This window comes from Microcaecilia unicolor, chromosome 9, assembly GCF_901765095.1.
Source record: "Microcaecilia unicolor chromosome 9, aMicUni1.1, whole genome shotgun sequence".
NCBI classification, from domain to species: domain Eukaryota; kingdom Metazoa; phylum Chordata; class Amphibia; order Gymnophiona; family Siphonopidae; genus Microcaecilia; species Microcaecilia unicolor.
The window spans coordinates 211,643,603-211,670,635 of NC_044039.1; the positions used below are offsets into that span (position 1 = coordinate 211,643,603).

At 43.7% G+C, this 27,033-nt stretch overlaps 1 protein-coding gene across 5 annotated transcripts in view; it reads right to left on the minus strand.

The window, feature by feature from the left end:
* ZC3H14 (zinc finger CCCH-type containing 14) overlaps positions 1-27,033 on the minus strand; it is a 96,796-nt gene that overhangs the window by 35,251 nt on the left and 34,512 nt on the right. For 4 of the 5 annotated variants that reach the window (XM_030213747.1, XM_030213744.1, XM_030213743.1 and 1 more), the window contains exons 5-8: positions 20,517-20,697; positions 9,039-9,471; positions 6,533-6,702; positions 2,386-2,486 (exon numbers count right to left, since the gene is read on the minus strand). In XM_030213747.1, coding sequence (XP_030069607.1) covers positions 2,386-2,486; positions 6,533-6,702; positions 9,039-9,471; positions 20,517-20,697 — 885 coding nt within the window. The remainder of the gene's footprint in view (positions 1-2,385; positions 2,487-6,532; positions 6,703-9,038; positions 9,472-20,516; positions 20,698-27,033) is intronic. The other variant, XM_030213746.1, reaches the window with a different exon arrangement.

The window sequence follows — 27,033 nt, forward strand, 5'->3', positions numbered from 1 at the left end:
GTTCTTGCTAAATGTTATCAGCAGGATAGGCGACTAGGGGGGAGGGTGGGTAGGGGAGGGGAGAAAGGTAGGGTGTGGGGTTTTTTTTTCTTTTTTTTACGTTTGGATGGAAAATTCTCCTTTCTACAAATTTAGAAGTTTAAGCTTGTTACGTACTCTTTCACGCTACTGGAATACTTAACTTTTGTCAGTTGAATTTAATAACCTGAGGGCATGCGAGGTACGATACAAGACTCGGTATTATGTCCCTCGGATTGTATGGTTTCTTTTGTGGTTGTACTGTTTATTGCTCAATAAAGACTTCTTTAAATTAAAAAAAACAATTAGGAACTTAGTTCCACCTGATTTACAATCTGTAGTTTATCTTCTCATTTCTGCTTCTGAAGCTTCCATATCTATTCCTGCTAATCGGCATTGGAATGCCTTTTCTCTGGTTAGTACCATGGAGGTTATGGGTTTATTACCCAAACTTTCTTCTTCTGCTTGTTTACTGGACAGTTGCCCTTCATATCTTATGAAATCTCCACCATCTATAATTATTACTTGGCCTACATCTTTTGTTAAGCCTCTACTACAACAGGGCCTCTATCCAGTTGAATTAGGGGGACTCATTCTTTTGGGCCCTACGCTTTCAGCTAATTTTAGACCGGTAGCTAGCATACCATTATTGGCTAACTTTTAGAGTCTACTGTAGTCTCTCAACTGACTTATCTGGATAAACACAACTGCTTAAGTCCATCACAATTTGGATTCCAATCTTTTCATGGTACAGAGTTGGCCTTGCTTTCTCTCGTTTCAGATGCCAAGTCTTCTCTGGCTAGAGGTATTCCACTTATCTGACTCCAATTTGATCTCACCGCTGCATTTGATACAGTTGATTATGATATTCTTCTTTTTAAGTTTAATTCTACTGGTATCTCAGATATTGTATTTAAAGAATTTTTGATCCACAGATGTTAGAGTCAAAATGAAAGATATGCTTTCAGAATCTTGGTATCAACCATATAGATTCCCACAGGGCACTGTCTTGGTTTCTCCTCCCTAGGTGTAAAATACTACTCTTATGCTGATGATATGTTGCTATTAATTCCAACTGAGAAGGGACTAAGTGATATTTAATCAATGGCAGCATCCTATATTTCTCTGGTTGGATAGACGTATTGATTCTGTCCCTCTCTATTTCTGATAGTCTTTCTTTAAAGGTTGACAGAACATCAAAGGCTCTTGGCATCACCTTGGATACCACTCTTTCTTTTGAACCTCAACTAAATCATCTCTCACAAGTTGTATTTTTAAGCCTCGTCAGCTACGTCAAATTCATCATTTTTTCATGCTCAACATTTTGCTACTTTGGTGCAGGCTACTGTATTATCTCATTTTCACTACTGTAATATTTTATATCTATCCATTACTGTTAAACTGTGCTCAAAACTACAGAGCTTGCAAAACACTGCAGCCAAATTGATGTTGAGACTTAAAAGATCGGATAGTTCTTCTTCAGCTCGTTTCTCTTTATTGGCTCCCATTTCAAGCTCGTGTTGTTTAAACTGTCCTGCATTATATTTAAAATTTTTAGAGGCTTTGTTACTGCTTATAATCTTGATTTTTTTTTTTCCCATTTCCTTCTGCTGTTAACAGTTTCATTAGAACGAAGGACCCATTTCGCTTGTTTGTGTTTTCTTTTTAGGAGTGAGATACAAGCATTATCTTGAGGCTTCTTTCATTTATCAAGCTCCTCATTTTTACTCATCTCTTCCATTAGAATTACGTTTTTTTGGGTTCTTACTATTCTTTCAATAAAAATTTTAAAACTTTTAAAGAAATTTATGGATTTTTTAAATTTTCATTTTTTGTTACCCGCTTTGAACCACTTTTATGGGCGTTAGAAGGATACAAGAGCCATATTACATTACATCTCCAGACAGAAATCTGGCTCTAGAGAGCTGGGAGAAAAATAAAGAATTTCACTGTTAACTATACACTTATGTGAAAAAGACCACAGTGTAAAAGCCCACAGAAAGGTTATACTCATGCTACAATTTGAGACTTGGCATGCTAAGAGTTGAGCATTCAGCTACAACTTGTCTGCAGTATGTATTAACTCGCACAATCCCAGACCCTCGTTATCTACAGGTAGAGGAGCTGCTGAGTACCAAGAGCTGCTGCTATACTGCAGAACAACATGCTGAACAAGCTGAAAGAGGGCACCCGGCAGGGCCAGTTTATTGCTTTTGATCAGTGATTGTAGGCCAGACACTGGGCACCACTGCAGAGGAATATGAGCCCAAAGCAAGCTGAGCCAAGTGATAATCTCTAATCATGAAATTCTGAGATATTTTCACCCACTGAAACAGACTGCAAAACAGGCTGCATAAAACGACTTACCTGTGGCATAGCTGGTGGTTTTTGTTATGGATTCCTGGGCCTCAGATATCGCTTTCAGAATTAAATTCTTATTTGCTTGTTTGGAGGGTGGCAGTGAAGGTCTGAAAAGAGCAGCAGGGAAGAGGGAAGAAGTAGATGAGATTTATTTATTAATGGATATGCTACGTTACTCTATAGATCATCTCCAAAGATCTGCAGTGCTGCAAACAATGAACCTTCAGGATAACAATGTTTTAAAAAGAGCTGCTCAGTGAGTGGCCTGTGTTGTCAAACTCTTCCCTCGTTTTGGCTCAGATGATCAAAAGCAAACGTGGGTGCTAGAGGCCATTAGTGCCAGACTAGCATCCACGTTTGCCTGCGCACCAGGATCAGAGCCAGCGAGCGCGTGAAATAATGCGCTCACCAGCTCTAACCACTAATTGCTGAGGGTCTCCCGCTCAGCGGGAAGCACCAAACAAGGGCGCTGCTCCTGTTGCAAAACCTACACCAGCTCGGAGCTGGCGTTAGGGTTTGCCAGCAAGGGAGGAATGGGGAACACCAACAGAAGAGGTTTGACAGGTCCTGGATTTTCTCCCAGACCTTTCAAACATAAACCCACCCTCCCCTAAACACTAAAAAGACCCTAGTAGTCCAGTGGGACCGCTAGCCCTCCACCCCCACTCCGGCACACCCACCCCTGCGGCCTACCTCAAAGTTGGAGGATGGAAGGACTAGCACTCCCTCTCTCCTCTGTGGGCGCCTCCTCAAAATGGTGAAGCCCTGGTGCATCCTGGGATGCACTGGACGGGGCTTAACCTCCATATATGGATTAAGCCCCGACCAGTGCATCCCAGGATGCAACGAGCAGGAAGCTGCCATTTTGAGGAGGTGCTAGTCCCTCCCTCCATCGAGATAGGCCGCAGGGGAGGGGTGCCGGAGTGGGTGTGGAGGGCTAGCGGTCCTACTGGACCATCAGGGTGTTGTTAGTGTTGAGGTGGGGGAGAGTGGTCCAACTAGTGCTTGGGGGGGGGGGGGCCTGGAGCCACTGGACCTCCAGGCCTTGTATTTGGGGGAGCGGACTTATGTTTAACAGGTCAAGGATGTCAAACCTCTTCTGCTGTTTGACAAGTCCAGGCTTTTTGTTTTTTGACAGCCTGGACCTGTCAAAACAACTTCTGCAGGAGGCCTTTGCACACCCAGGCACAATTCTCCTACAAAAGTACCCCTATGATCAGAGCTAATAGCACACCTAAATTTGCATGCTATTAGCTCTGATCATAGGTGCGTTAATGCCCCGTGCTCTTCCGGCGCTAATGTTAAGAGCGCTGTTTGGAATAGCGCAGGGCTTCTGATCATCTGCACCTTTGTGCATAGCGAATAAAGCACATGCTTTAAGTTTTTAACCCCTCTACAGTCCTGAAGAGCTCAGTTCAGCTATAACTAGATCAAATGTACCCAGTGGCCTTGTCCACCATACCCAAGAAGCAGTGAGCATTGGCAAGTCGGTAGCTTTGTGCTCTAAATAACGCCAAACAGTAAGCTTTGCTCTTTCTGAAACTGCCTGACTAAATTATTGTCAAAGTTGATGAATATGGGAGAACAAGAATGAATTATCTCAGTTGTGTTTTTAAATAACAGGAAATCATTGTCCCAAAAGGCAACCCACCTTTCTGAAATCCTTAACCTCAGCTCTCTCCCTGATCATGTTTATATTAATAAACACATTCTCTCAACCTATTTGTCTTGTCTACATTGTAAACACCACAGAGTCGGGACTTTCTCTTCAATGTCTAGAATGCTCTAGAAATGTAGGAGGAGGGAGAGCGAATGAAGATGCCCATGTATAAACACATTTAGAGAGGTAGCGACGTAATACAGATTGCTTAATAACAAAGGTGTCTATGAAATCAATTCTGCTTCCCCACCCCTAGCCAACCCCAGTATCCTCTAGCCAACCCGAAATTCCAATTAGTCCCTAAGCCATTTTCTGAAAGTTTGCTTCTTTCCTATATATATAATGACAAACTCCACAGAAACTGTCTTCTCTTGTCCTTTCTGTCTGAAACTAGCAGTTGAGCCCGTAAAAACGGGCTGGTATTGGGGTTTTCCTTCCTTCCTTCCCCCTCCCTCCCTCCCCCCTCCCCTTGAGGTCGCCACCGCTACCGTCCCCCCCCCCCCCCGGAGTCGCCGCCATCCCTCCACCCGGCCCCTCTCTCTCTCCGCTACTAAACTTACACATCCATTCGCCGGAACGCAGCACGCACATCAGCTGAGCTGCCGTCGGCCCTTCCTTCTCTGCCTGTGTCCCGCCCTCCTGTGACGTAACGTCAGCGAGGGCGGGACACAGGCAGGGAAGAAAGGCCGATGGCAGCTCAGCTGATGTGCATGCTGCGTTCCGGCGAATGGATGTGTAAGTTTAGTAGCGGAGAGAGGGCCCGGGCCGGGTGTGTGTGTGTGTGTGGGGGGGGGGGGGGGTAACGACAGCGGTGACCTCGGGTGGGCGGGTGCGGTATCAACCTCGGCGGCGCAGTTTCCCTCTCTGTCCCGCCCTCGTCATCACGTATTGACGCGGGGCGGGACAGAGAGGGAAGTCTCTACTGTGCATTTGCAGTGAGTCGGTCACTCGCCGTTTATATGTTTGATTGCCTCCTGGAGGTTTTCTCTGCCTGCCAGCCACCCATTTGGTTCACACCTGGTTTCCATGTTGCAGCCAGCTGCTGTAGGCTGTGCAACACTCAGAGGAAATCACTTTTTATGTAAAGTACATTCAAGAGTCAATAAAAGCAATATTATGACAGCATTACTTCCAGGGCGTTACAAGTTCAGTAGCCAGCTTATTTTCGAAGGAGATCGCCGGCCATCTTCCGACACAAATCGGGAGATGGCCGGCCATCTCCTGAAGCCGGCGAAATCGGTATAATGGAAAGCCAATTTTGGCCGGCTCCAACTGCTTTCCGTCGCAGAGCCGGCCAAAGTTAAAGGGGGCGTTTCGGAAGTGTATGGGAGGCGGGACGGAGGCAGGACGGGGGCGTTGTTAAGACATGGCCGGCTTCAGCTGATAATGGAAAAAAGGCCGGCTCTGAGGAGCATTTCGCTGGCTTCACTTCGTCCATTTCTTTTTAGGACCAAGTCTCAAAAAAAGTGCCCCAATTGACCAGATGACCACCAGAGGGAATCGGGGATCACCTCCCCTTACTCCCCCAGTGGTCACCAACTCCCTCCCACCCAAACCCCCCCCCCCCCCACTTTTTTGCCAGCCTCTATGCCAGCCTGAAATGTCATACCCAGCTCCCTGACAGCAGTATGCAGGTCCCTGGAGCAGTTTTTAGTGGGTGCAGTGCACTTCAGGCAGGTGGACCCAGGCCCATCCCCCCCACCTGTTACACTTGTGGTGGTAAATGAGAGCCATCCAACCCCACCCCCAAAACCCACTGTACCCACATGTAGGTGCCCCCCTTCACCCATTAAGGCTATGGTAATGGTGTAGAGTTGTGGGGAGTGGGTTTTGCGGGGGGGGATTTGGGGGGGCTCAGCACCCAAGGTAAGGGAGCTATGCACCTGGGAGCTATTTTTATTTTTTTTATTTTTAGAAGTGCCTCCTAGGGTGCCCGGTTGGTGTCCTGGCATGTCAGGGGGGACCAGTGCACTACAAATGCTGGCTCCTCCCACAACCAAATGCCTTGGATTTGGCTGGGTTTGAGATTGCCGGCTTCGGTTTCCATTATCGGCGAAAACCGATGCCGGCCATCTCTGACATTTGGCCGGCCCCAACCGTATTATCGAAACAAAAGATGGCCGCCCATCTTTTTCGATAATACAGTTCGGGACCGCCTTTTGCGGCGCTGGCCATATAGATGGCCGGCGCCGTTCGATTATGCCCCTCCACGTCACCATCTTCCCTGCAGCTACATCAATAAATGCAACACTGACCTCTTTTGCACTGGAAGCTGGTGCTGGAACTTGTCTGAACGTGCCCTGGCACTGGTAGTCCCATCTTTCTTCTACAGACTACAGTTTTACTTGGTTATAATTCTGCCGCTATCTGAAACCGAACCCTTCAAGGCTGATCCTTCACTAAGCTGACTGTTTTCACTAGACCCCAGTAGCCACACCCTCTCCTGTCCTAACTTACTGAAACAGGACAAATACTTTTCATGGAGTACAGTACCTTCTCTCAGGCTTCGCTGGGACAGACACACTGCTGGAGATGCCTGCTGTCCGTAAAAAAATGTCATCGTCGTCCTCTTCTTCTTCCTCCTCGTCTCCTTCATTGCAGTATTTCGAGATTTTCACCACTGAACTCACAACAGGTAGTTTTCTCTTCCGGTAGCTTTCTTCCTACAAACATAAGCAGAGCAACAAATCAGTGAGTGCACTGGCAGCTCAGCCTTACCCTCTCCTAGCAGGGAACCTGTGAGCTCCCAATGAAAGCTGTCCAAAGCTGCTGAATACATACATAAATCAGCAGGAAAAGCATTACTGCTTTCTTCTTATTTTTACACCTCTCTCAATTATTCCTAGAACTCATGGGAGCAGATGTATTTTATAAGCGTCAGAAAAGACTTCACAGCTGATTTGCCCATCTTGGCTGATGTCACAAACAAAAGCTCACACACTATTCTACAGGATGGAATATGTGCCATAGACAGAATGGCAAACATCCTGATCGGTAAGAGACACATATACCAACTGAAGTATACATGCAGCTGGCTCCAGTCTAGGTCATTATCCTGCTTATAATCGAACGAGAAAAACGCCCAAGTTCCGACCTAAATCGGGAGATGGACGTTTATCTCACAAAAACGAATAACACGCTATAATCGAAAGCCGAACTTGGACGTTTTCAATTGCACTCCATCGCGGAAGCGTACAAAGTTGACGGGGCGTAACGGAGGCGTGGTGAAGGCGGGACTGGGGCATGGTTATCACCCGAACAGAGATGGGTGCCTTTCGCCGATAATGGGAAAAAAGTATGCGTTTGTAGCTAGAATTTAGGGCACTTTTCTTGGACCCTGTTTTTTCACGAATAAGGCCCCAAAAAGTGCCCTAAATGACCAGATTACCACCAGAGGGAATCGGGGATGACCTCCCCTGACTCCCCCAGTGGTCACTAACCCCCTCCCACCACAAAAAATGATGTTTCACAACTTTTTATTTTCACCCTCAAATGTCATACCCACCTCCCTGACAGCAGTATGCAGGTCCCTGGAGCAGTTGTTAGGGGGTGCAGTGGACTTCAGGCAGGTGGACCCAGGCCCATCCCCCCCCCTACCTGTTACAATTGTGCTGCTTAATGCTTAGTCATCCAACCCCCCCAAACCCACTGTACCCACATGTAGGTGCCCCCCTTCACCCCTTAGGGCTATAGTAATGGTGTAGACTTGTGGGCAGTGGGTTTTCTGAGGGGGATTTGGGGGGGCTCAACACACAAGGGAAGGGTGCTATGCACCTGGGACTCTTTTACCTTTTTTTTTGTTTTTGTAAAAGTGCCCCCTAGGGTGCCCGGTTGGTGTCCTGGCATGTGAGGGGGACCAGTGCACTACGAATCCTGGCCCCTCCCACAAACAAATGCCTTGGATTTATTCGTTTTTGAGCTGGGCGCTTTCATTTTCCATTATCGCTGAAAAGCAAAAACGCCCAGCTCACAAATTGTCGAATAAAACATGGACGTCTATTTTTTTCGAAAATAGGGTTCGGTCCGCCCCTTCACGGACCCGTTCTCAGAGATAAACGCCCATGGAGATAGACGTTTTCGTTCGATTATGCCCCTCCATGCATGCCACCTGCAGAAGTGGATGCAATTTTAACTCTAAGCATCTGATCAAATACAAAGAGTGACTCCAAAAACAAAATCGGCCTACGTATATATTCAAATTCTTCAAATTTACATATCAACAAATCTTCTAGAAAAGAACTCATTCACTAACCACTTCTTTCTTCATCAGCAGCAGCCCAAACGCTGTGAAAACATGTTACCACATCTTTCACGATTACATAATATTTAGTCCATACATTTCAAACTTCTTACACCATTCACTTAAGATCCACTTATCTTTATGTGCTCCCCTCCTCCGACATGATCATGTTTCATAAACCGCATCAGGAAGTTGGGAATCAAAATGTATGGATGAATCTTCAGAGTCACTATGAACTTTTGTACATTTGGATCCCTGACTTCATGATATAGTTTACGAAATACGATCGTGTCGGAGAAGAGGAGCACATAAAGGTAAGTGGGTCTTAAGTGACTGGTATAAGAACTTTGAAATTTATGGACTAATATTATGCAGTCACATGAAAGACACTGGGCACACGTTTTCACACTGTTTGGGCTGCTGGTGATGATGAATTGCTCAGTGGCTACGTTGAAATTATGAAAGTGAACAACCTATGCACCTTGAAGCCCACTCAAAAAAGATATAAGGAGTTCTTTTCTTTAAGACAGTCTAGAAGACTTGCTGATATGTAAATTTTAAGAATTTAAATGTATACGTAGGAATCTGATTTTGTTTTTTTCCTTCAAAAGTGGACAGAATACCTCTACTCTTCCATCAAGGATGCCATTCTGCTAAGAAAAACACACCTAAATCCTGTGTTAGACGGAGAAAATTGCCTGTAATTTAATTTGCCAAATTCTCTAGTATCTAAATGCAGACATACTGTTGTGCACAAACCTCTCTGCTTGTTCTCTCGGCGCCAGCTTTCAAGGTTGTTCTGTAGTTTTCTTCCACGCCATCAATTCCTTCTGAACTCCCTAAGTGGATTGTTTCAAAAGCCTGGGAACTCTGTGCCTCCAATGGCTTCCCGGACTGAAAGGTGCCCTGTGGAAATCTGTGTAAGTGGGAGTGGCTGGCTGTACCCAGAATCAAGTGCTGAGTGCTTCCTGGGGGCCTGTATATTTCAAGAGAAGGCCGTGAGGAGCCATAGGCTGTGCTTACGATGGGTTTCTTTCGAGACAAGGAATTCTCTTGCACAAAACTAAGGTCATCATCAATGAGATCATCAGGCTCAGGTTTGATGTCAATGATGGCTTCGGAAGATGACAACTCTCGTAAGGGCTTCACAGCAGACATCAAGCGGGCAGAAGGGCCATCTCCAGAAGACTGTCTGGAAAAAAAAATCTCCAAGTTAACAAACATCCTACTACTTATACATAGAGGGGCATAATTGAACGAAAACATCTATCTCCATGGGCGTTTATCTCCGAGAACGGGTCCGTGAAGGGGCGGACCGAACCATATTTTCGAAAAAAAATAGACGTCCATGTTTTATTCGACAATTTGTGAGCTGGGCGTTTTTGTTTTTCAGTGATAATGGAAAATGAAAGCGCCCAGCTCAAAAACGAATAAATCCAAGGCATTTGTTCGTGGGAGGGGCCAGGATTCGTAGTGCACTGGTCCCCCTCACATGCCAGGACACCAACCGGGCACCCTAGGGGGCACTTTTACAAAAACAAAAAAAAAGGTAAAAGAGCTCCCAGGTGCACAGCACCCTTCCCTTGTGTGTTGAGCCCCCCAAATCCCCCTCAAAACCCACTGCCCACAAGTCTACACCATTACTATAGCCCTAAGGGGTGAAGGGGGGCACCTACATGTGGGTACAGTGGGTTTGGGGGGTTGGACGACTAAGCATTAAGCAGCACAATTGTAACAGGTAGGGGGGGGATGGGCCTGGGTCCACCTGCCTGAAGTCCACTGCACCCCCTAACAACTGCTCCAGGGACCTGCACACTGCTGCCAGGGAGGTGGGTATGACATTTGAGGGTGAAAATAAAAAGTTGTGAAACATCATGTTTTGTGGTGGGAGGAGGTTAGTGACCACTGGGGGAGTCAGGGGAGGTCATCCCCGATTCCCTCTGTTGGTAATCTGGTCATTTAGGGCACTTTTTGGGGCCTTATTCGTGAAAAAACAGGGTCCAGGAAAAGTGCCCTAAATTCTAGCTACAAACGCATACTTTTTTTCCATTATCGGCGAAAGGCGCCCATCTCTCTTCGGCCGATAACCACGCCCCAGTTCCACCCTCGCCACGCCTCCGACACGCCCCCGTCAACTTTGTACGCTTCCGCAATGGAGTGCAGTTGAAAACGTCCAAAATCGGCTTTCCATTATACCGATTTATTCGTTTTTGTGAGATAAACGTCTATCTCCCGATTTGGGTCGAAATCTAGGCGTTTTTCTCTTTCAATTATAAGGTGGATAATCTACATAAAGGTTATGTCATCACTGCATGCTGTCGAGAAGAAAATGGGTCTCTCCATAGGACATAACCAGTACCAGTCTATGGGACTGATAGAACTGAAATGGAAAAACTCTGAGCATCACAAACCTGCAACTCAGCAAAATAGCAAAATCCAGAATATATATTCCACACAGAATGCCAGAACTTTAAACTGGCAGCACACAGCTGATCAGGATAGATAAGTTCATGAAGGGGCCTATGTGCCTGTTCCCACTGTTATTAATGTGACTACATCTGGGGGCTGTGGTGAAAATCTTTACCAGAACACAATAGCGGCATTACACCGATAGGAGATAACCATCCAAATAGTGTGTATAAATAAATAAATAAATAAAAACAAACTCAGCAGATTTCTTTATAAAATGGGGGTGGAATCATAATAAAAGCTGCAGAACTTGCATTCTAAACAGTGCAAAACTCAAGTGTTTAAGTTCCAAGTCCGTTAATATTTGATATACTGCCCATTGTGATAACTAAGCGGTTGACAAAATCTCACAATGAATAAACTAAAGCAAAAAAATACAGTATTCATAAACAAGAGAAGAAAATGGACAATAAAAATGCAGAGTCACTACGTCTAAGGCTCAGTCCCAACCCCCCACTAGGAGATAAACCAAGAAGAAAAACTTAAGTACATAAGTACGTCTTCAATCCCACTTTAAACTTCTGGAATGACATCTCCACTCATAAATAGCTTGGCACAGCACTCAGGTACACGAGGGATCGTAGCCAGCATCCGGGGTGCAAGGACAGCAAAGAGCCGAGATCTGGGGCAGTTTGCACTTCTGTCTTTCTGTTTGGCTCTGTTACTCAGATGCTCCAGTAAACAGGTTGCTATTTTTGTGCCCTGCTGGCAGGAGAAAGCTGTGAAAAGTTATCAGCGCCTCACTCATTAAATCTGCTGCCCTCCCCCCCCCCCCCCCCCTGTATTTTATAGTTTTTTACTTTTCACATCAGGTGCCTCTCATCATCTCCTACACAATCTGTGCCACTCCCACCCTAACTGCTTTCACCAACCAAGGATCTTACCCTGGCCTCCTTCCAGGTCCTCCTCAAGACAAGAGTTGTGAATCTGAAAATAAAAGCCCTTGGAAGCAACAAGACGTACAAGTGGCCGGTTTAAGAGACTGGATTGAGAGTCCCAGGTCACCTCATTTTCTGCAAGGGCTGTTTCAATCCTGAGCAGTGCAGGGAAGATTTCAGAATCCAGGGAAAGGAGGGATAGGGGTGTCTGCCTGCCTGCGACTCTTTGCAGCTTTTATTTATTTCCTATGGGGGCGAAGAGCTGATTGATCTGAGAGGCTGAAGTTTGGGCAGAGGACGGCAAGTTCGTCAACTGGGGTAGAGATTAGAGAGCTGCACAGAAACAGACCTGGAAATAGTTCCTGCGTTGTTCCCATGGAAGTGTACGAGCCTCTCAGTGACCACTTACCTACCCAGGGTCCTCCAAGTACCTCCTCCCTTCAATAATTCAGCGCAGCTGCACTTGCTCTCTGCCTGGGCTGAGGTTAGTAAGGCTCACATCACTTACGCATACACGGGCCAGCAGCATCAGAGGTCACCTGATCTACTGGTGCATGTGTGTGGTGATCTCCATATGCAGTCATCGCTGCACATGAAGAAAGCCACATGCATGCACTAGTAAATCAGGTGACCTCTGATGCTGCTGGCCCGTGCGTGCATCAGTGCGAGCCTTGCTACCCTCAGCCTGGGCAGAGAGCAAGAGAAGCTGAACTGAATTATTGAAGCGAGGATTCGGAGGTCTTGTTACACAGTGCCAGTTAACCATGGTTTGCCATCAAAGCGGTGTTAATGCACCAAGAGTTATGAGATAGGCACCACTGCTGATCACGTAAGTCTTCCTTTTTTCTTTTTTTAATTCGTACCAGTTCTACAAATAATATTATGCATTAAAAGTATGCACTGACTTGGAGAAGCAGTTAAGGGCAAACTGGGGACCAGCATACGTAGAGCATCTAATAATTAGATGCACAGAGGTGGAAGAGAACAGGTAGGCAAATGTAAGGAAGAAACTGAGCGAGAGAAAGAGGCCAGTGGGTCAGATGGAGAAACTGAGGTGAAGAGGAAAGCTAGGGGACAAATGGAGAAGGTACCTTGAGCAACCAGATGCAAGGCAGCGGCAACTGCTCATAAAATTAAAGCTTGTGCAGTCACTTGATAGGGTTTGGTGGATTTCTGGATAGTACATCACAGCCATCTTGATACCTCTGCTTAATGAACACAGTTATGGCTTGCTCTGTTTTCTGCCAGAATAATGTGTTGCAGAATGAAAAAGACTGAAAAATCACTGGTTTAGCAAATCATTACAGAGTGTCTGGGGTACAGCAGAAAAAAATCACCTGCCTGATCATATCCAAACGTTAAAACCAGAGGGAGGGGACCAGTCAAAGATTATACTGGCTAGATTTAAGATGTGGAACTACATATGGAGAAAGAAATCACGGTTCTCCAGTATAATAAATCTAGCTAGGAGAACAGTTCAGGTCACTGAGTTTCCCTTTTTGGTTCTGACTATTAATCAACGGGCAAGGCAGCTTTCAAATTTTCAGAGACATGACAATGTGCACGGACCTCCTGGAGATTTCAAACAAATGGAACTGGCCTGTAGGAAATAAAATGAACACTACTACTACTACTTAGCATTTCTATAGCGCTGCCAGGGTTACGCAGCGCTGTACAAGTTTAACATGGGGAAGGACCGTCCCTGCTCAAAAGAGCTTACAATCTAAAGGTTACAAACTATGTAGTCAGTGTAGGTATCATGAATGGGGAAGGTGGTTAGGCACCAAAAGCAAGGGAGAAGAGATGGGCTTTGAGTAAGGACTTGACCATGGGCAGGGAGGGCGCATGACGTATGGGCTCGGGAAGGCTGTTCCAGGCATATGGTGATGCGAGGCAGAAGGGGCGGAGTCTGGAGTTAGCGGTGGTGGAGAAGGGTACAGATAGGAGTGATTTGTCCTGAGAGCGGAGGTTACGGGTGGGAACATACGGGGAGAGGAGGGTAGAGAGGTAATGGGGGGCTGCAGATTGAGTGCACTTGAAGGTCAATAGGAGAAGCTTGAATTGTACACGGTAGCGGATCGGGAGCCAGTGAAGCGACTTGAGGAGAGGGGTGATATGAGAGTATCGGTTCACGCGGTAGATAAGACGTGAGGCGGAATTTTGGACAGATTGAAGGGGGGATTGGTGGCTAAGCGGGAGGCCAGCGAGGAGAAGGTTGCAATAGTCAAGACGAGAGGTGACGAGCGAGTGGACGAGGGTTCGGGTGGTCTGTTCAGAGAGGAAAGGGCGAATTTTGCTAATATTATAGAGGAAGAAGCGACAGGTCTTAGCTGTCTGCTGGATATGGGCAGAGAACGAGAGGGATGAGTCGAAGATGACTCCGAGATTGCGGGGTCATCTTCGACTCCTCCCTCTCCTTCTGTGTATTTGCTGGCATTAAGCAGAAATTTTAATAGCATTAGATGAATGCTTTAAAAGTTGATGGGGCCAGGGAACAAATAGATAATAATGATTTTATAGGGATAGTTTCCCTGTAGGAATATAGGGAGATACATGGAATTAATATTAGACAGATAGGGAAATAGATCTAGGAAAAAGATTAACAGAGAGCTAGCGTTTTGGGTTTTTTTTTTAAGAATGTTCCGATACAACTGTTCTGGAAGGTAACTGGGTATTTAAGAGCCAGCAACAGTGCTATACTCAACTGCCAAGTTCAATTCCCAAACACAACCAGGGTTAAAAGCATGATGGAGGCAATGTCACAATGCTCGAGAGTGGGCGTGAATGCCACTCGGTCAGGATCATCTCGATGACAGCAGAGGGAATACAAGGGTGACAAACAGCTAGATACTTGTAAATAAAGGCGCATGGCACCACGGGATGGAAAGCCGAAAGGAGCACGCAGACAATGGGCGAGCAGGCCAAAACTGCTAAACCAATAAGAAGAAAAATGAAGAGTGGAATGCAGCACTGCAAATGAAAACTCCTCAGTACTTCAGTGAAGCCCACCAGAACCAGAACTGCATCTTTCACTTCACAGAAATCAGATAGGTGGCTGCAATCCCACCAACATTAAGATCTCTTCCAGCAGGGCTTCCTATCCTTCTCCTGGACACATGCCTCGCCAATCAGGTTTTCACAACTGCCACACTGAATATGAATACACCGGAGAAAATGCAAATATTTCATGCCTGTTCAAAAAGGCATACACTACCGATCCAACTTAAATGCCTGCACCCAGCAATACAACGAAACCAAAGCTCGTACTGGACATAACTAATCTCTTCTTCCCTATGATTCCCTAATGCGTCTGTTACACATGAACTTTATTCTTCCACCATATCACTTTGTATTTGTTCATACCGGAATTGGCGATCGCCTCTACGGAACATTGTAAGCCACATTGAGCCTGCAAATAGGTGTGAAAATGTGGGATACAAATGTAATAAATAAAATAAATATTTGTTATGGATGTCCCAAAAACCAGACCACTGAAGTGTACTGTCAGGAGTGGGTTGCGAGACAATGAGTTTAAAAAAATGGGATAAGAACCAGGAAAACCATGATTCAAATCCTGCTTTTCCTGCTTAACAACAGTCTGGAGGTCATTTAGAATCACTTACGTGTGGATATTGCACATATGTGTAAACAGAGATTTCATAAATCTGCTATTTATGAAGATACACGAGACCCAGTGATTTCAAGGGGCATAGTACGGATGGGCAGAAAACTTATAAAGGTTTTGCATCAGCTCAGAGGCAAAATTATCCAAGCCAAAGGGAGATATAATACAGACTCTGGAATGAGAATGTCTTAAAATGTTCTCTTGTTATATTACTTTCTTGTTTATCATTATCATGTAACCCCAAATCCTTCTGTAATACCAAACGTCTACTCTCTTCTTATTTCCACTATTCATGATGTATTGTAAGCCACATTGAGCCTGCAAAGAGGTGGGAAAATGTGGGATACAAATGCAATAAATAAATAAATGAAAATGCAAGGGGGATAAACTACAAATCTAACTGTACACTTAGCATTAGATTTGGACAGTAAATGGCTACTTTTTGTTTTAAGTTTAGAGATGTTCCCTTTTTGGAGTGTAAAATTTGCATGTTTCCAGATTCTGAAGAGGAGGAAAGCCAACTTTACATAATACTGTATCTGCCAAGATCTCACAATATAAAAGAAATATGCCCCAACTCAGCAGAACCTCCTATTAGTTCACAATTTTCAGAGGCCAAGGAAACGTTTAAAAACAAGACGACGACCAGTCACAGCAGCCGTATCTTCTTGCAAGTCCCTGATGCAGGTTGCGGAGATGCTAGTGACCCACAGAATCCTTGCAGTCACAAGAGCAATCAATTGAGGCAGGTCAAAAACTTTTTAACCTCCTCATCCCAGGAGCCAGATCTCTTAAAACAATCAGCCATTTGGATATTCAAAGTATTATTTTCAGACACAACAGAATTCATCTGGCATGTACAATTTTTTTTTTTTTCAAAAGTGCTTGTTTCAGCCAAGGCTTTACACAAAGAATCAAGGAAATAATTCTCCATAACCCTCCATTTTTTTTTATCTCTACTTCCAAATATAAAAGAAAAAACTCCAGCTTCACTAGTTAATTGGTGGAAAGTATACACATAGATTTTTTTAATTGCCCACTACATGTACTTATGTGAGCGATGCAAAACCATTGCTTACATAGATAAGTGTCAACAGTTCTATACGGAAGCTGCCGACTTCATGCATTTTTTTTATGAATGTGTATATTTGAAAAATGGATGTTTCTGCTATACGTGCCAGCACATATGCACTCCTACACAACCTTATACATATTTTACAAAAGGATCTTAATTTGGCAAAACCTTTTGTAAAACAGAAAGGGACCCGAGCATGTCCCGAACTGGATGTCTCAATTCCGATCTCAACAACCTAAGTAAAATAAGCCTTCATATGACTTTCAACAAGCCACTTTATCTCTTGTTGTCTCAAATATCCACTGAGACTATAAGCTCTTTGAGGAAGGGACTTATTCTCCTGAACACATCTTATCATTGAACAGTGCTGTGTATCACCAGTAGTGATAAAAAAAAAAAACAAGCAGTTACTGTTTGCACTATATTTAGATCCGTTGATACGAGACATAATTTCAGTTAGAACCATTAGAGGAGTGGAGGTTGGATCGATGAAATTTAAAATTGCAGCATTTGCCGATGATCTGCTGGTAGCGCTTACCAACCCAAGGATATCACTTGTAGACCTTTTAGAAGTAATTAAGGAATTCGGAGATTATTCAGGATTCAAACTAAATTTGGAAAAGTCAGAAGCCCTGGCAATCCCAGTAAGTTCCAAATCCTTTTGGAGAGGAGATTTCCTGCTGAGATGGGCAGAGGGTTCTTTTAGGTATTTGGGAATTCTGCTTGCTTCTCAGACGGAAGACATATATAGACTAAATATCAATAGGTTGTTAAGTCAAACAGAACAGCAGTTGCCAGCATGGAGGATGTTACCGATGCCATTGATAGGCCGAGTTTGTCTTATACGAATGGTAATCTTGCCCAGATGGCTAAACGTATTACAAGTTCTGCCGCTGAGACTATTACAGAAAGACATCAAACGTTTCTATCAAATGGTGGGACAGTTCTGCTGGGCAAAGAGAAAGGCTAAGCTGAAGCTACAGCTGCTACTAGAGACTTGGCAGCAGGGTGGATTGGGATTGCCTAATTTACAATACTATAATTTGGCTAGTCTGCTACGGTTGGTGAAAGACTGGATTTTTTCTACAAACACACACTCCCCACTAGAATTAGAAAAAACATACTTTAGTCCCTATAATTTAGTGACTTTGCTGCATCTCAATGATACCTCGGTGCCAAAGAAATTTAAGGGTAGTATACTACTGATCCCTTTACAAGAGGCATGGAGATCCCTGGGGACAAAATTGGGGGGTCAACCGAGTGTGTCAGAATTGCTGACCATAAGTGGGAACCCGATGTTTATACCAGGACTGGACAACCAGGTTTTTCAGCAGTGGACAAGGAGGGGGCTCACATGTCTGAAAACACTAATAGATTTAGAAGGGAAAATTAAACCTTTAAGACAACTTATACCCACTGATGCTGAAAAATGGGGGGATGAATTTGGATATGGTCAGATAAAACACTATGTTCAAACACTCGATGCAGAAGGGCTTAAGTTTCAATTGGGGGAAAAAATTAAACAGTTTTATAATGAAATATCAGAGGAAGCTCCCACAATTTCACAGCTCCAAAAACAACTGTGGACTTTGGGGCCGGGTAGGGATTGGTCTCTGCTTCGCCGCAGGTGGGAAGCAGATACAAAAGTAGACTTAACTAATTGGGACATAGCAGCCTACATTCGGAACATCCCTAAACTGATTAGTGGTGCAAATTATAGAGAATGTGCATTTAGAGTGGTACACAGAGCATATTTTACACAACGCCAGCTCTTTAGAATGGGAGGGATTGACACACCGACCTGTTTGAAATGCACGCTGGAGGAAAACTCATTCTATCACGCATTTTGGGAATGCACAAAGATACAGCTTTTTTGGAAAAGGAAAGTGGCCTTTATGAATTCAATCACATCGCGTAATATAGTGGGCACCCCGTTGCAATTACAATTGGACTGCCCAGGGGCATTCCATGGCTTTACGGCAGACGAAATATTGCTAAGTCGCAAGTTATGTTTAGTGGCAAAAAAATGCATTTTGCAATGCTGGACCTCGGATAAATCCCCAGAATATTGGCATTGGCAAAACCAGGTGCATCTTTTAATGACATGGGAAGCAAGAGATGCAAAAGGATTTTGTCGTCGAAAAAAATGTTTCCTTAAAATCTGAGGGCCTATGTTGGATAGAGGCCGGAGTCTCATACTCAACACGCTTTGACAAAACTATAGAATAATGGTACACATACATGAACCCATAAGTACAAATATGCCATTAGTGAACATCAGGAAGGGGAAGGGTGGGGGGAGGAACTGAAGCGGGGAAAGGTGGGTAAAGAAAATGCATAAGATGAATGTGATGTTTATTTAACAAATATCCCATAAATGTTTGGATGTTAATGAGAATGTTTGGGAGGGTAGGTAGGGGAAGTGGGGGGGGGGGGGGGGGGGGGGGGGGAATGGCCAAAAAATTGATGATGGAATTTATTGATGTATGCAAGTTAATATGCTGTATTATTTGCAATGTCAAATGTTAGATATACTGGCAATGTTTAAAATGTTGAATCACCAATAAAAACAGTTGAAATATTAAAAAAAACCAAGCATTAATGAAGTATAAGCTAACTGAATTTCTTTTACAGGGTTTCCATGACCCCATTACCAACTACAGATGAACCTGTAACTAAATTGTAAACTGCTTCGGTCTAGGCAGTATATAAATACTTAAATAAAATAAATAAACCTGAAAACTGTCTTCTTGTAAGTAAAATTTTAAAAAAAATTGCCCACACTGAGCTTCAGGTTATTATTCTACAGGTTCATAAACATCGAGCTTTGCTAAGATAGCTGAAGACTTTCAAGTGACAGGCCATCAGTAATCCTAGCCCATGGGGGAAGGCAGGATATCATGCTATGAGGAACATGTCCCTCACCTCACACAAAACCTGAGGTTTTCTGACCCTCAGAATTGGTGGAAATGTGTTATTTATTTATTTATTGCACTTGTATCCCACATTTTCCCACCTATTTTCAGGCTCAATGTGGCTCACAAAGACCTGTTATGGTATCGCCATACCAGGGTACAGAATACAATTGGTGTTAGAAAGAGTCAAGGAAAAACAGGAGGATTTGGTCAAGCAGTTAAAGAAGGGTACATTCTGAATAAAGGTGGATAGGTGTTGTATTATAATTGGTTATGGGTTTTCTTGGTAGGCTTTGTTAAAGAGATAGGTTTTCAGAGATTTGCGGAAGTTACTTAATTCGCTGATCGATTTCAAGTGAGATGGAAGTGTGTTAGTTTGTATTTTAGACCTTTACAACTGGGGAAGTGTAGGTTAAGAAAGGTTCGGGAAGATCTTTTAGCATTTCTGGGTGGTAGGTCCACGAGGTCTAGCATGTAGGTCGGGGCATCACCGTGAATGATTCTGTGAACAATCGTGCAGATCTTTGACGCGACACGTTCTGTACGAGGGAGCCAGTGTAGTTTCTTTCTTAGGGGTTTTGCACTTTCATATTTTGTTTTTCCAAATATGAGTCTGGCTGAGGTATTCTGGGCTGTTTGAAGTTTCTTGATGGTCTGTTCTTTACAGCCAGCGTAAAGTGCATTGCAATAGTCCAGGTGACTCAATACCATTGACTGAACCAGGTTCCGAAAGATAGCTCTTGGGATGAAAGGTTTTACTCTTTTTAGTTTCCACATGGAATGGAACATTTTCTTGGTTGTATTCTTCACGTGATTTTCAAGTGTGAGATTTCGATCAATGGTAACTCCCAGAATTTTCAGATTGCCTGAGATGGGGAGGGAAAAGTTTGGGGTGGTGATGGTGGTGAATTTATTTGTATTGTGTTGTGAGGTGAGTATAAGACACTGAGTTTTTTCTGCGTTGAGTTTTAGCTGAAATGCATCCGCCCAGGAGTGCATGATTTGGACGCTTTGGTTGATCTCGTTAGTTATAGTTATGCAGAAGGACCTACCTCATCTGACACCAGAAGCTCTCTGACCTTGGGAACTGGTGGAAATGTGTTATAGTTACATAGAATATATAAATGTCCAAAATTAGGGTGCAACTCACTTGGGAGGGTGTTGTATGGACAATAATAGTTATACAGAAGGCCTTACCTCACCTGACACCACAGGGTCTCTGACTCTAGGAACTGGTAGAAATGTTTTATAGTTACACAGAAGGTCCCACCTCACCTGACACCAGAGGCTCTCTGACCATGGGAGCTGGTGGAAACCCACGATTCGTTTTTTTCTAATAGAGTACTGGAGATCATAAAGGCTGGTGCCTCATCCAACGAACCATTATCACCCCTGCCTGATAGATTCTTGTCACTTTCAAAGAGGATCTCCTCTGGGGATTTTAGGCTGCTGGGCTCTGCAAAAGCAAAGAGATTTAAACATTGAACTTACTTTGGCATATTTATTCAGGCAAGTAAAACTGAGCAGTTTTATAAGACACAGATAGAAGGGGTGATTTTGAGATTTAAAAGTACTGCACTGACCTGAACTGGGACTCGCATCACTTTCTGAATTGAAACATCTATGAGAACGTCAAGAAGATCACAATCCCACCCCACCCCCACTCAAGCTAAGTAGTCTTTCATTTTTTGCTAAGATTGATATAATTTTTGAAGTCAAACTAATAGGGAGTGGAGGCAGGGTGTGCGATGTTGGTGGTATGGTGATGTTACACATCTCGAGTCTTCGGGTCTTTTGTAATACACCAAAAAAACTGAGCACAATTTATTAATACAAATATTTAATTTTGTGGTTCAAATAATTATCTGATTTTTTGTTTCTTGGTTTTGTTATTGACTTATTTGGTTTCTGTTTAATATTTCATATTTTTAACAATGCCAGGAAAGCAAATATCCATCACTGACCCTGTAGGGTGATGAGTCAAATATTTACTAATCTCCGATGCACCAATTTCAGTAAATTCCTCTCATTTAATCCCTTTGTCATCCTGCAGGTCATCTACAGACACCTCTCCATAAAAACTAGAAACAATCTGTGACACCTTCTGTTTCAAAAAAACTCATGTGCTCCTCCGGAGAACAGTACTTTATCAGTAGATGACTCTCGTGCCAAACAATGTACTACACAATATAATTCTCTAGGGCAATTAACTGCTGCCAGAATGTGGTTTTTAAAATAAATCTCACATTCATTCCGTATCACAGTAGTATTTTCTAGTAATTTCACCACATAATCGTCTCTTAAATCATTATCTTTCGTTTTCTCCCATAGTCTCTCAACCTGTCTCAATTCTCTTCTCACCTGCTTCATCCCAGTGGACAACTGAGGTAGAGATTTACTACCTTCTTTTTTCGGAAAAATCTGCTTTAGTGCTACCAAATCAAGAGCTACCTCTAACATTGAATTCCAGTGTGAAACCATATTTTCCAGGGAGACAGAAGAAATATCTCCTAACCTGGGAGCCCATTTTGACACTAATAAATCCGTATCTACCCAGGTGCACCTAAAATACCAAGAAGAGCTATGTCTTGTATCTCTCTTGAATAGTGGAAAAGAAAACAACAATATTGCATGATCAGTCCACCCCAACATACGTATGTCCACCATGATATTCCTGACCTATACAGTGCTGAGCAGACTTCTATGGTCTGTGTCCTAAATATGGCAAAACAGGGCAGACTTCTACTATCTGTGTCCTAATTATGGAAAGACAGATTTAATTGGGCTGCAGTGGGCTTTGATGAAAACTCCAGCGATTGGGAAGTAAGGCCAGTGCTAGGCAGACTACTGCAATCTGCTTCTTGCTGGCCTCCCACTTAGTCACCTCTCCCCTCTCTAGTCGGTTCAAAACTCTGCTGCCCGTCTCGTCTTCCGCCAGGGTCGCTTTACTCATACTACCCCTCTCCTCAAGACCCTTCACTGGCTCCCTATCCGTTTTCGTATCCTGTTCAAACTTCTTCTACTAACCTATAAATGTACTCACTCTGCTGCTGCTCCCCAGTATCTCTCCACACTCGTCCTTCCCTACACCCCTTCCCGTGCACTCCGCTCCATGGATAAATCCTTCTTATCTGTTCCCTTCTCCACTACTGCCAACTCCAGACTTTGCGCCTTCTGTCTCGCTGCACCCTATGCCTGGAATAAACTTCCTGAGCCCCTACGTCTTGCCCCATCCTTGGCCACCTTTAAATCTAGACTGAAAGCCCACCTCTATAACATTGCTTTTGACTCGTAACCACTTGTAACCACTCGCCTCCACCTACCCTCCTCTCTTCCTTCCCGTTCACATTAATTGATTTGATTTGCTTACTTTATTTTTGTCTAATAGATTGTAAGCTCTTTGAGCCGGGACTGTCTTTCTTCTATGTTTGTGCAGCACTGTGTACGCCTTGTAGCGCTATAGAAGTGATAAATAGTAGTAGTAGTAGTAGTGACCCGAGAATAGCAAGGAAGGATCAAGAATAAGTGTTCATATTTTATATCTCATTCATATCATGTGCTATGAGAGTATCTCAGAGGGGGAGGGGAGACACCTTAAGATTGATAGCGAATAAAATGCTGTCAGTTTGCAATATTGTTTGATTGCAGGTTTAATTCAAGTACTGACAATGAATGTGATTATGCTGCAGCCAAAATGTATAACATAACTTTTCCATGACTGTGTCAAATATAACTGCCTATAAGTGGTTGGTATTGTGGCAAATTGCCAACTTGCCTATTTGTGATGCCAGTCCTTGATCATGAAGGAGTGTAACCTGTATGGAGTGGTAGGTGCAGGTCTGGCTGCCTTACTGGGCTGATTAAATGGGCCATGCGGATCTTTATCTGCTGTTATTTACTATCTATATATATATAATTCGCACCTCCAACGTTCTGAACCTGGCAGCGTGGCAGTGAAGCAGTGTAGTGTTCGTAGGGTTCGTAATCGCACTCCCGATCATTGCCCCACCTTCGATGGAACTCTGTGGTTTCGCTTCTGTTTCTGCAGTTCCTGTGGTCCCACCTTTCTGCAAACAGGAAATGAGGGAGGGACCAGAGGAACAGCTGAAACAAGCGGCGTCTGTACTTGCTGCACTTCAGTGTTGCCGGACGAGCACGAGGTAAAACTTTTTAAACAGCAGCTGCCACATACGAGGGGCTGTAGGGGTATTTCCCTGTGATCTAGCCTAAGCTGGTCTTGGCCTATACAAGCCTATGACACCTTGGTATAATAAGATGGCTGCTGCAACCTCTCTGTGTCAGCAAGATCCAGCTTCAGCTTGTGGAAAATCACTGACAGGCTTGCTGAAGCCAAGGACAGTCTGTGTTATAAACACCCCCTTCTATCACCCTGAGAACGGAGTAGGGAGGCAGACATGGCTCCAGAAGTTACCATTCTCCAAGGTCACAAAACAAAGAACTCTTCTTGCCATGTACTGAACTGGACAAGATCCTGATTGGTTCCTACCGTCACCTGACTGAGAGGTACGGGGAAAGCGGGAACAGAAGTAAGTTGGTGAGTGGGAGACCCTTGGAAGAGGGGCAACTGGTAAGAGGACCTGAGAGATCCAGCAAGGCTCGGGGGAGCCAGAGACTTTGTATGATACCAACATCGTGACCTGCATCCTGGTGCAAATACCTGTGGCAGAGATATTGGCTCTGATAACCAAAGGAGTGACGGGAACCTACGTGGGCTGATAAAGACCTGCACTACATAAGACACAGACAGCTAAAATAGCGTCTGGGGAGATTCTGCTCCGGTCTTATCTGAAGCCGTCATCACGACAGCGTGGTAAGATCACAGTGATATATTTCCTGGTCTGGGGTTAGGCAGTGGTTTTATCTAAGTACGACTGGTTTATGTCAGCTCTTGGTCAGGGAAAGCAGCTAATGTGTATTTTGCATAAGATGTGATAAGTTTCATAAGGATTATTAGGTTATCATTTGTACTGTTCTAATCATTACCGTACTTAGTCTCAGGATAATCAGAGTGTAGTTTAGACAATATATTTTCGGTAGTGCTCATATCAGTAAGGGATATTTTTATTGCATAAGCTAGCGCAGAGTATTTCTATTTTCTTATCCATAATAAAGCTAATATATATATCTATCAGCTGTGTCTTTCTTTTTCACTCTACACACCAACACCTGGAGAGGTGCCAGAAGCAAGATTCCTGTATCTCACCCTAGACAGAGCTAGTGAGTCTGTTAGGCAGACTTATACATCAGGGAATCTTGGTATAAGTAATCTGTGGGTCCCTGTTGAGGGCTGGGGCACCCGCACACGTCCTCCTTGCTGTTGGAGGCCACAGAGACAGAGGGAGGGAGGCGCTGGCCAGCGGAAATGGGAGGAGGGGGGGTGCGGACATTGGAGGTCGGGGGTCATGAGATGACAGGGGGGGTCCTGAGACGAGGGTGGAGGGGGGAGAACATTAATGGCAGAAGGTCATTACCTTGCTAGCGCCCATTTCATTTCAATGAGAAACGGGCTTTTTTTTAACTAGTGTTACTATGTAAAATGGAGTATTAGACTTTAAAACAGCACAGTTGATCATTTTAACAACTGTCGGTCAGGCATCAGACTATGCACACCACATGTTTTTCATCCAGGAGTGCTGCTTTTCAGGATTCTATTCCTCTGCTATTATTTTTCTTTTCAATATTTTTTCTTTTTCTTTATAAGTTTACAAATTATTACACAAGCAAAAACACTTGCTAAAGCAACACAGGTAACAACAGAAACATTAGGAAAATTCTACAAAGAGTATCATAAAAAGTTTTGAACCATTCTTAGACCACCAAAAGGGAGGAGTCTTGAAACAAAATGGAGATTTCCAGGCAAACAGAAGAACAAAAGAAAAATCAATTACACGATACTCAAACTTCCAATTACAATATAATATATCCAGCCAAAACTTAACTCAACTGGAGATCCTCTTTAAGGTCCACAAAAGCTCTCAACTGTGCTGGAACAAAAAAGGTACACTTGTTCCCCAAATAGCGAACCAAGCACTTGCAGGGGTAGGCCAGCAAGAACATCACACCTAAATTCTTAGTCTCTGCAAGCATGGCCAAAAATTAGTTCCTTCTACTCTGTGTTACCTTCGTAACATCCAGATATATCCAGAGCTTTTTCCACTAAAGTCATTTGCGAATACTTAAAAAACCATTTTTAACGCAGCATTCAAATCTAGTTCAAAAACAAATGACACCAAAAAGGTTGCTCTATCCTGGACATCCGACAATGAATTTTCCAAAACTGCAGGAAGATCTTTTAACTCATTAACCTCAACTGCTTGCATTTGAGCCCCAAAGGCAGGCCCTGCTGTTTCTTTAGAGGAAGCTGGCAAGTAATAAACCTTATTCAATGGAAGTATAGCATTAAAAGGAAACTTCAAAATTTCCACAAGAAATTTTTTAAAAGATTCAGCAGGACTCAAACCAACAATCTGGGGGGATTTCAATACACGCAAGTTCAGCTGTCTATTAAAATTTTGCAACTGTTCAAATTTACGCTGAATCACAATTCTTTCATTGACCATGACATTAGCAGGTTTTTTTCAGCTTCTTCCAGTTCTGCCCATATTTTCTTTTTTAATTTTTTATTTATAGCCATTTAAATTTTTACAAGCGATAAAACAACTTGCCGGAAATACAGAGAAAGTAATATATAGGAATTATTTCAGTCAGGTAATTCTATTCTCTTCCTTAGACCACTAAATAGGGAGAATGAAACAAGACAAGGAGATCAATTAAACAATAAACAGAAAAAAAAACGTGGTATTAACCTGATTATCCTCAGATATTACTCGTCTAATTCATTATTCCACATTGATCATCTGGTTGGCTTCTTCAAGGCCAATACGGTGTATAGTCAAATCATTTCATTGAAAACGTACTTATTGTCCAATATTAGTTAGAAATAATACATCTGATTACATTCTTTCTCTTTTAAAAAAACTGAAGTTATTTAACTCTTAAGTTCCCGTGTAAATGTTATATTTCCTTAGAATCCACTAATTATATTTTCTTTGAACCTGGAAAGCTTACAGCACTTATAGTTAGTAATGAGTAATGAGTCGTCAACTTGGATTGTACAAATCGGCTGCCCCGACTTGAGTCCTTGCTCTTCCCTGTTTATTAAGACTTATTTGTACTTTTGTAGGTTGAGGTGGGATTCCACTCCACTCCTGTGTTTATTTATGTACCTATATCTTGGATCAATAATTTGTGGACTAATATAATATACTAGTAAAAGAGGCCCGTTTCAGATCAAATGAAACGGGCGCAAGCAAGGTGTTTGTCGCCAACACCCCCCCCTCCCTCCCTGGCCAACCCCTTCGTTATTCTTCCATTGCTCCGCCCCCAATGTCATGACGTTTGATGCGAGGGCAGGGCCCGGAGCGATTCCCCCCCCCCCCCCCCGCCTCCCTCCCTGCCAACCCCTTCATTGTTCTGCCATTGCTCCGCCCTCGAGGGCGGGGCCCAGAGCGATTTCCCCCCCCCCCCCCCCACGCCTCCCTGCCAACCCCTTCGTTGTTCTGCCATTGGGGCCCGGAGCGATTTTGGTGGCTTCACCACCACGAACCTTTGAACCTTTTGAAAGGAAGTCAGGGCTTGGCTTCACTGACGTCAGTGTCCTCAGAACGTTGAGGGTGAGTTTTATTATAGTAGATTGTTTTTTCCTGATATATGTTTATGAATATTAGATTTGTGTAATGCCAATTTATGTTTATGACATAAATGTAATGAA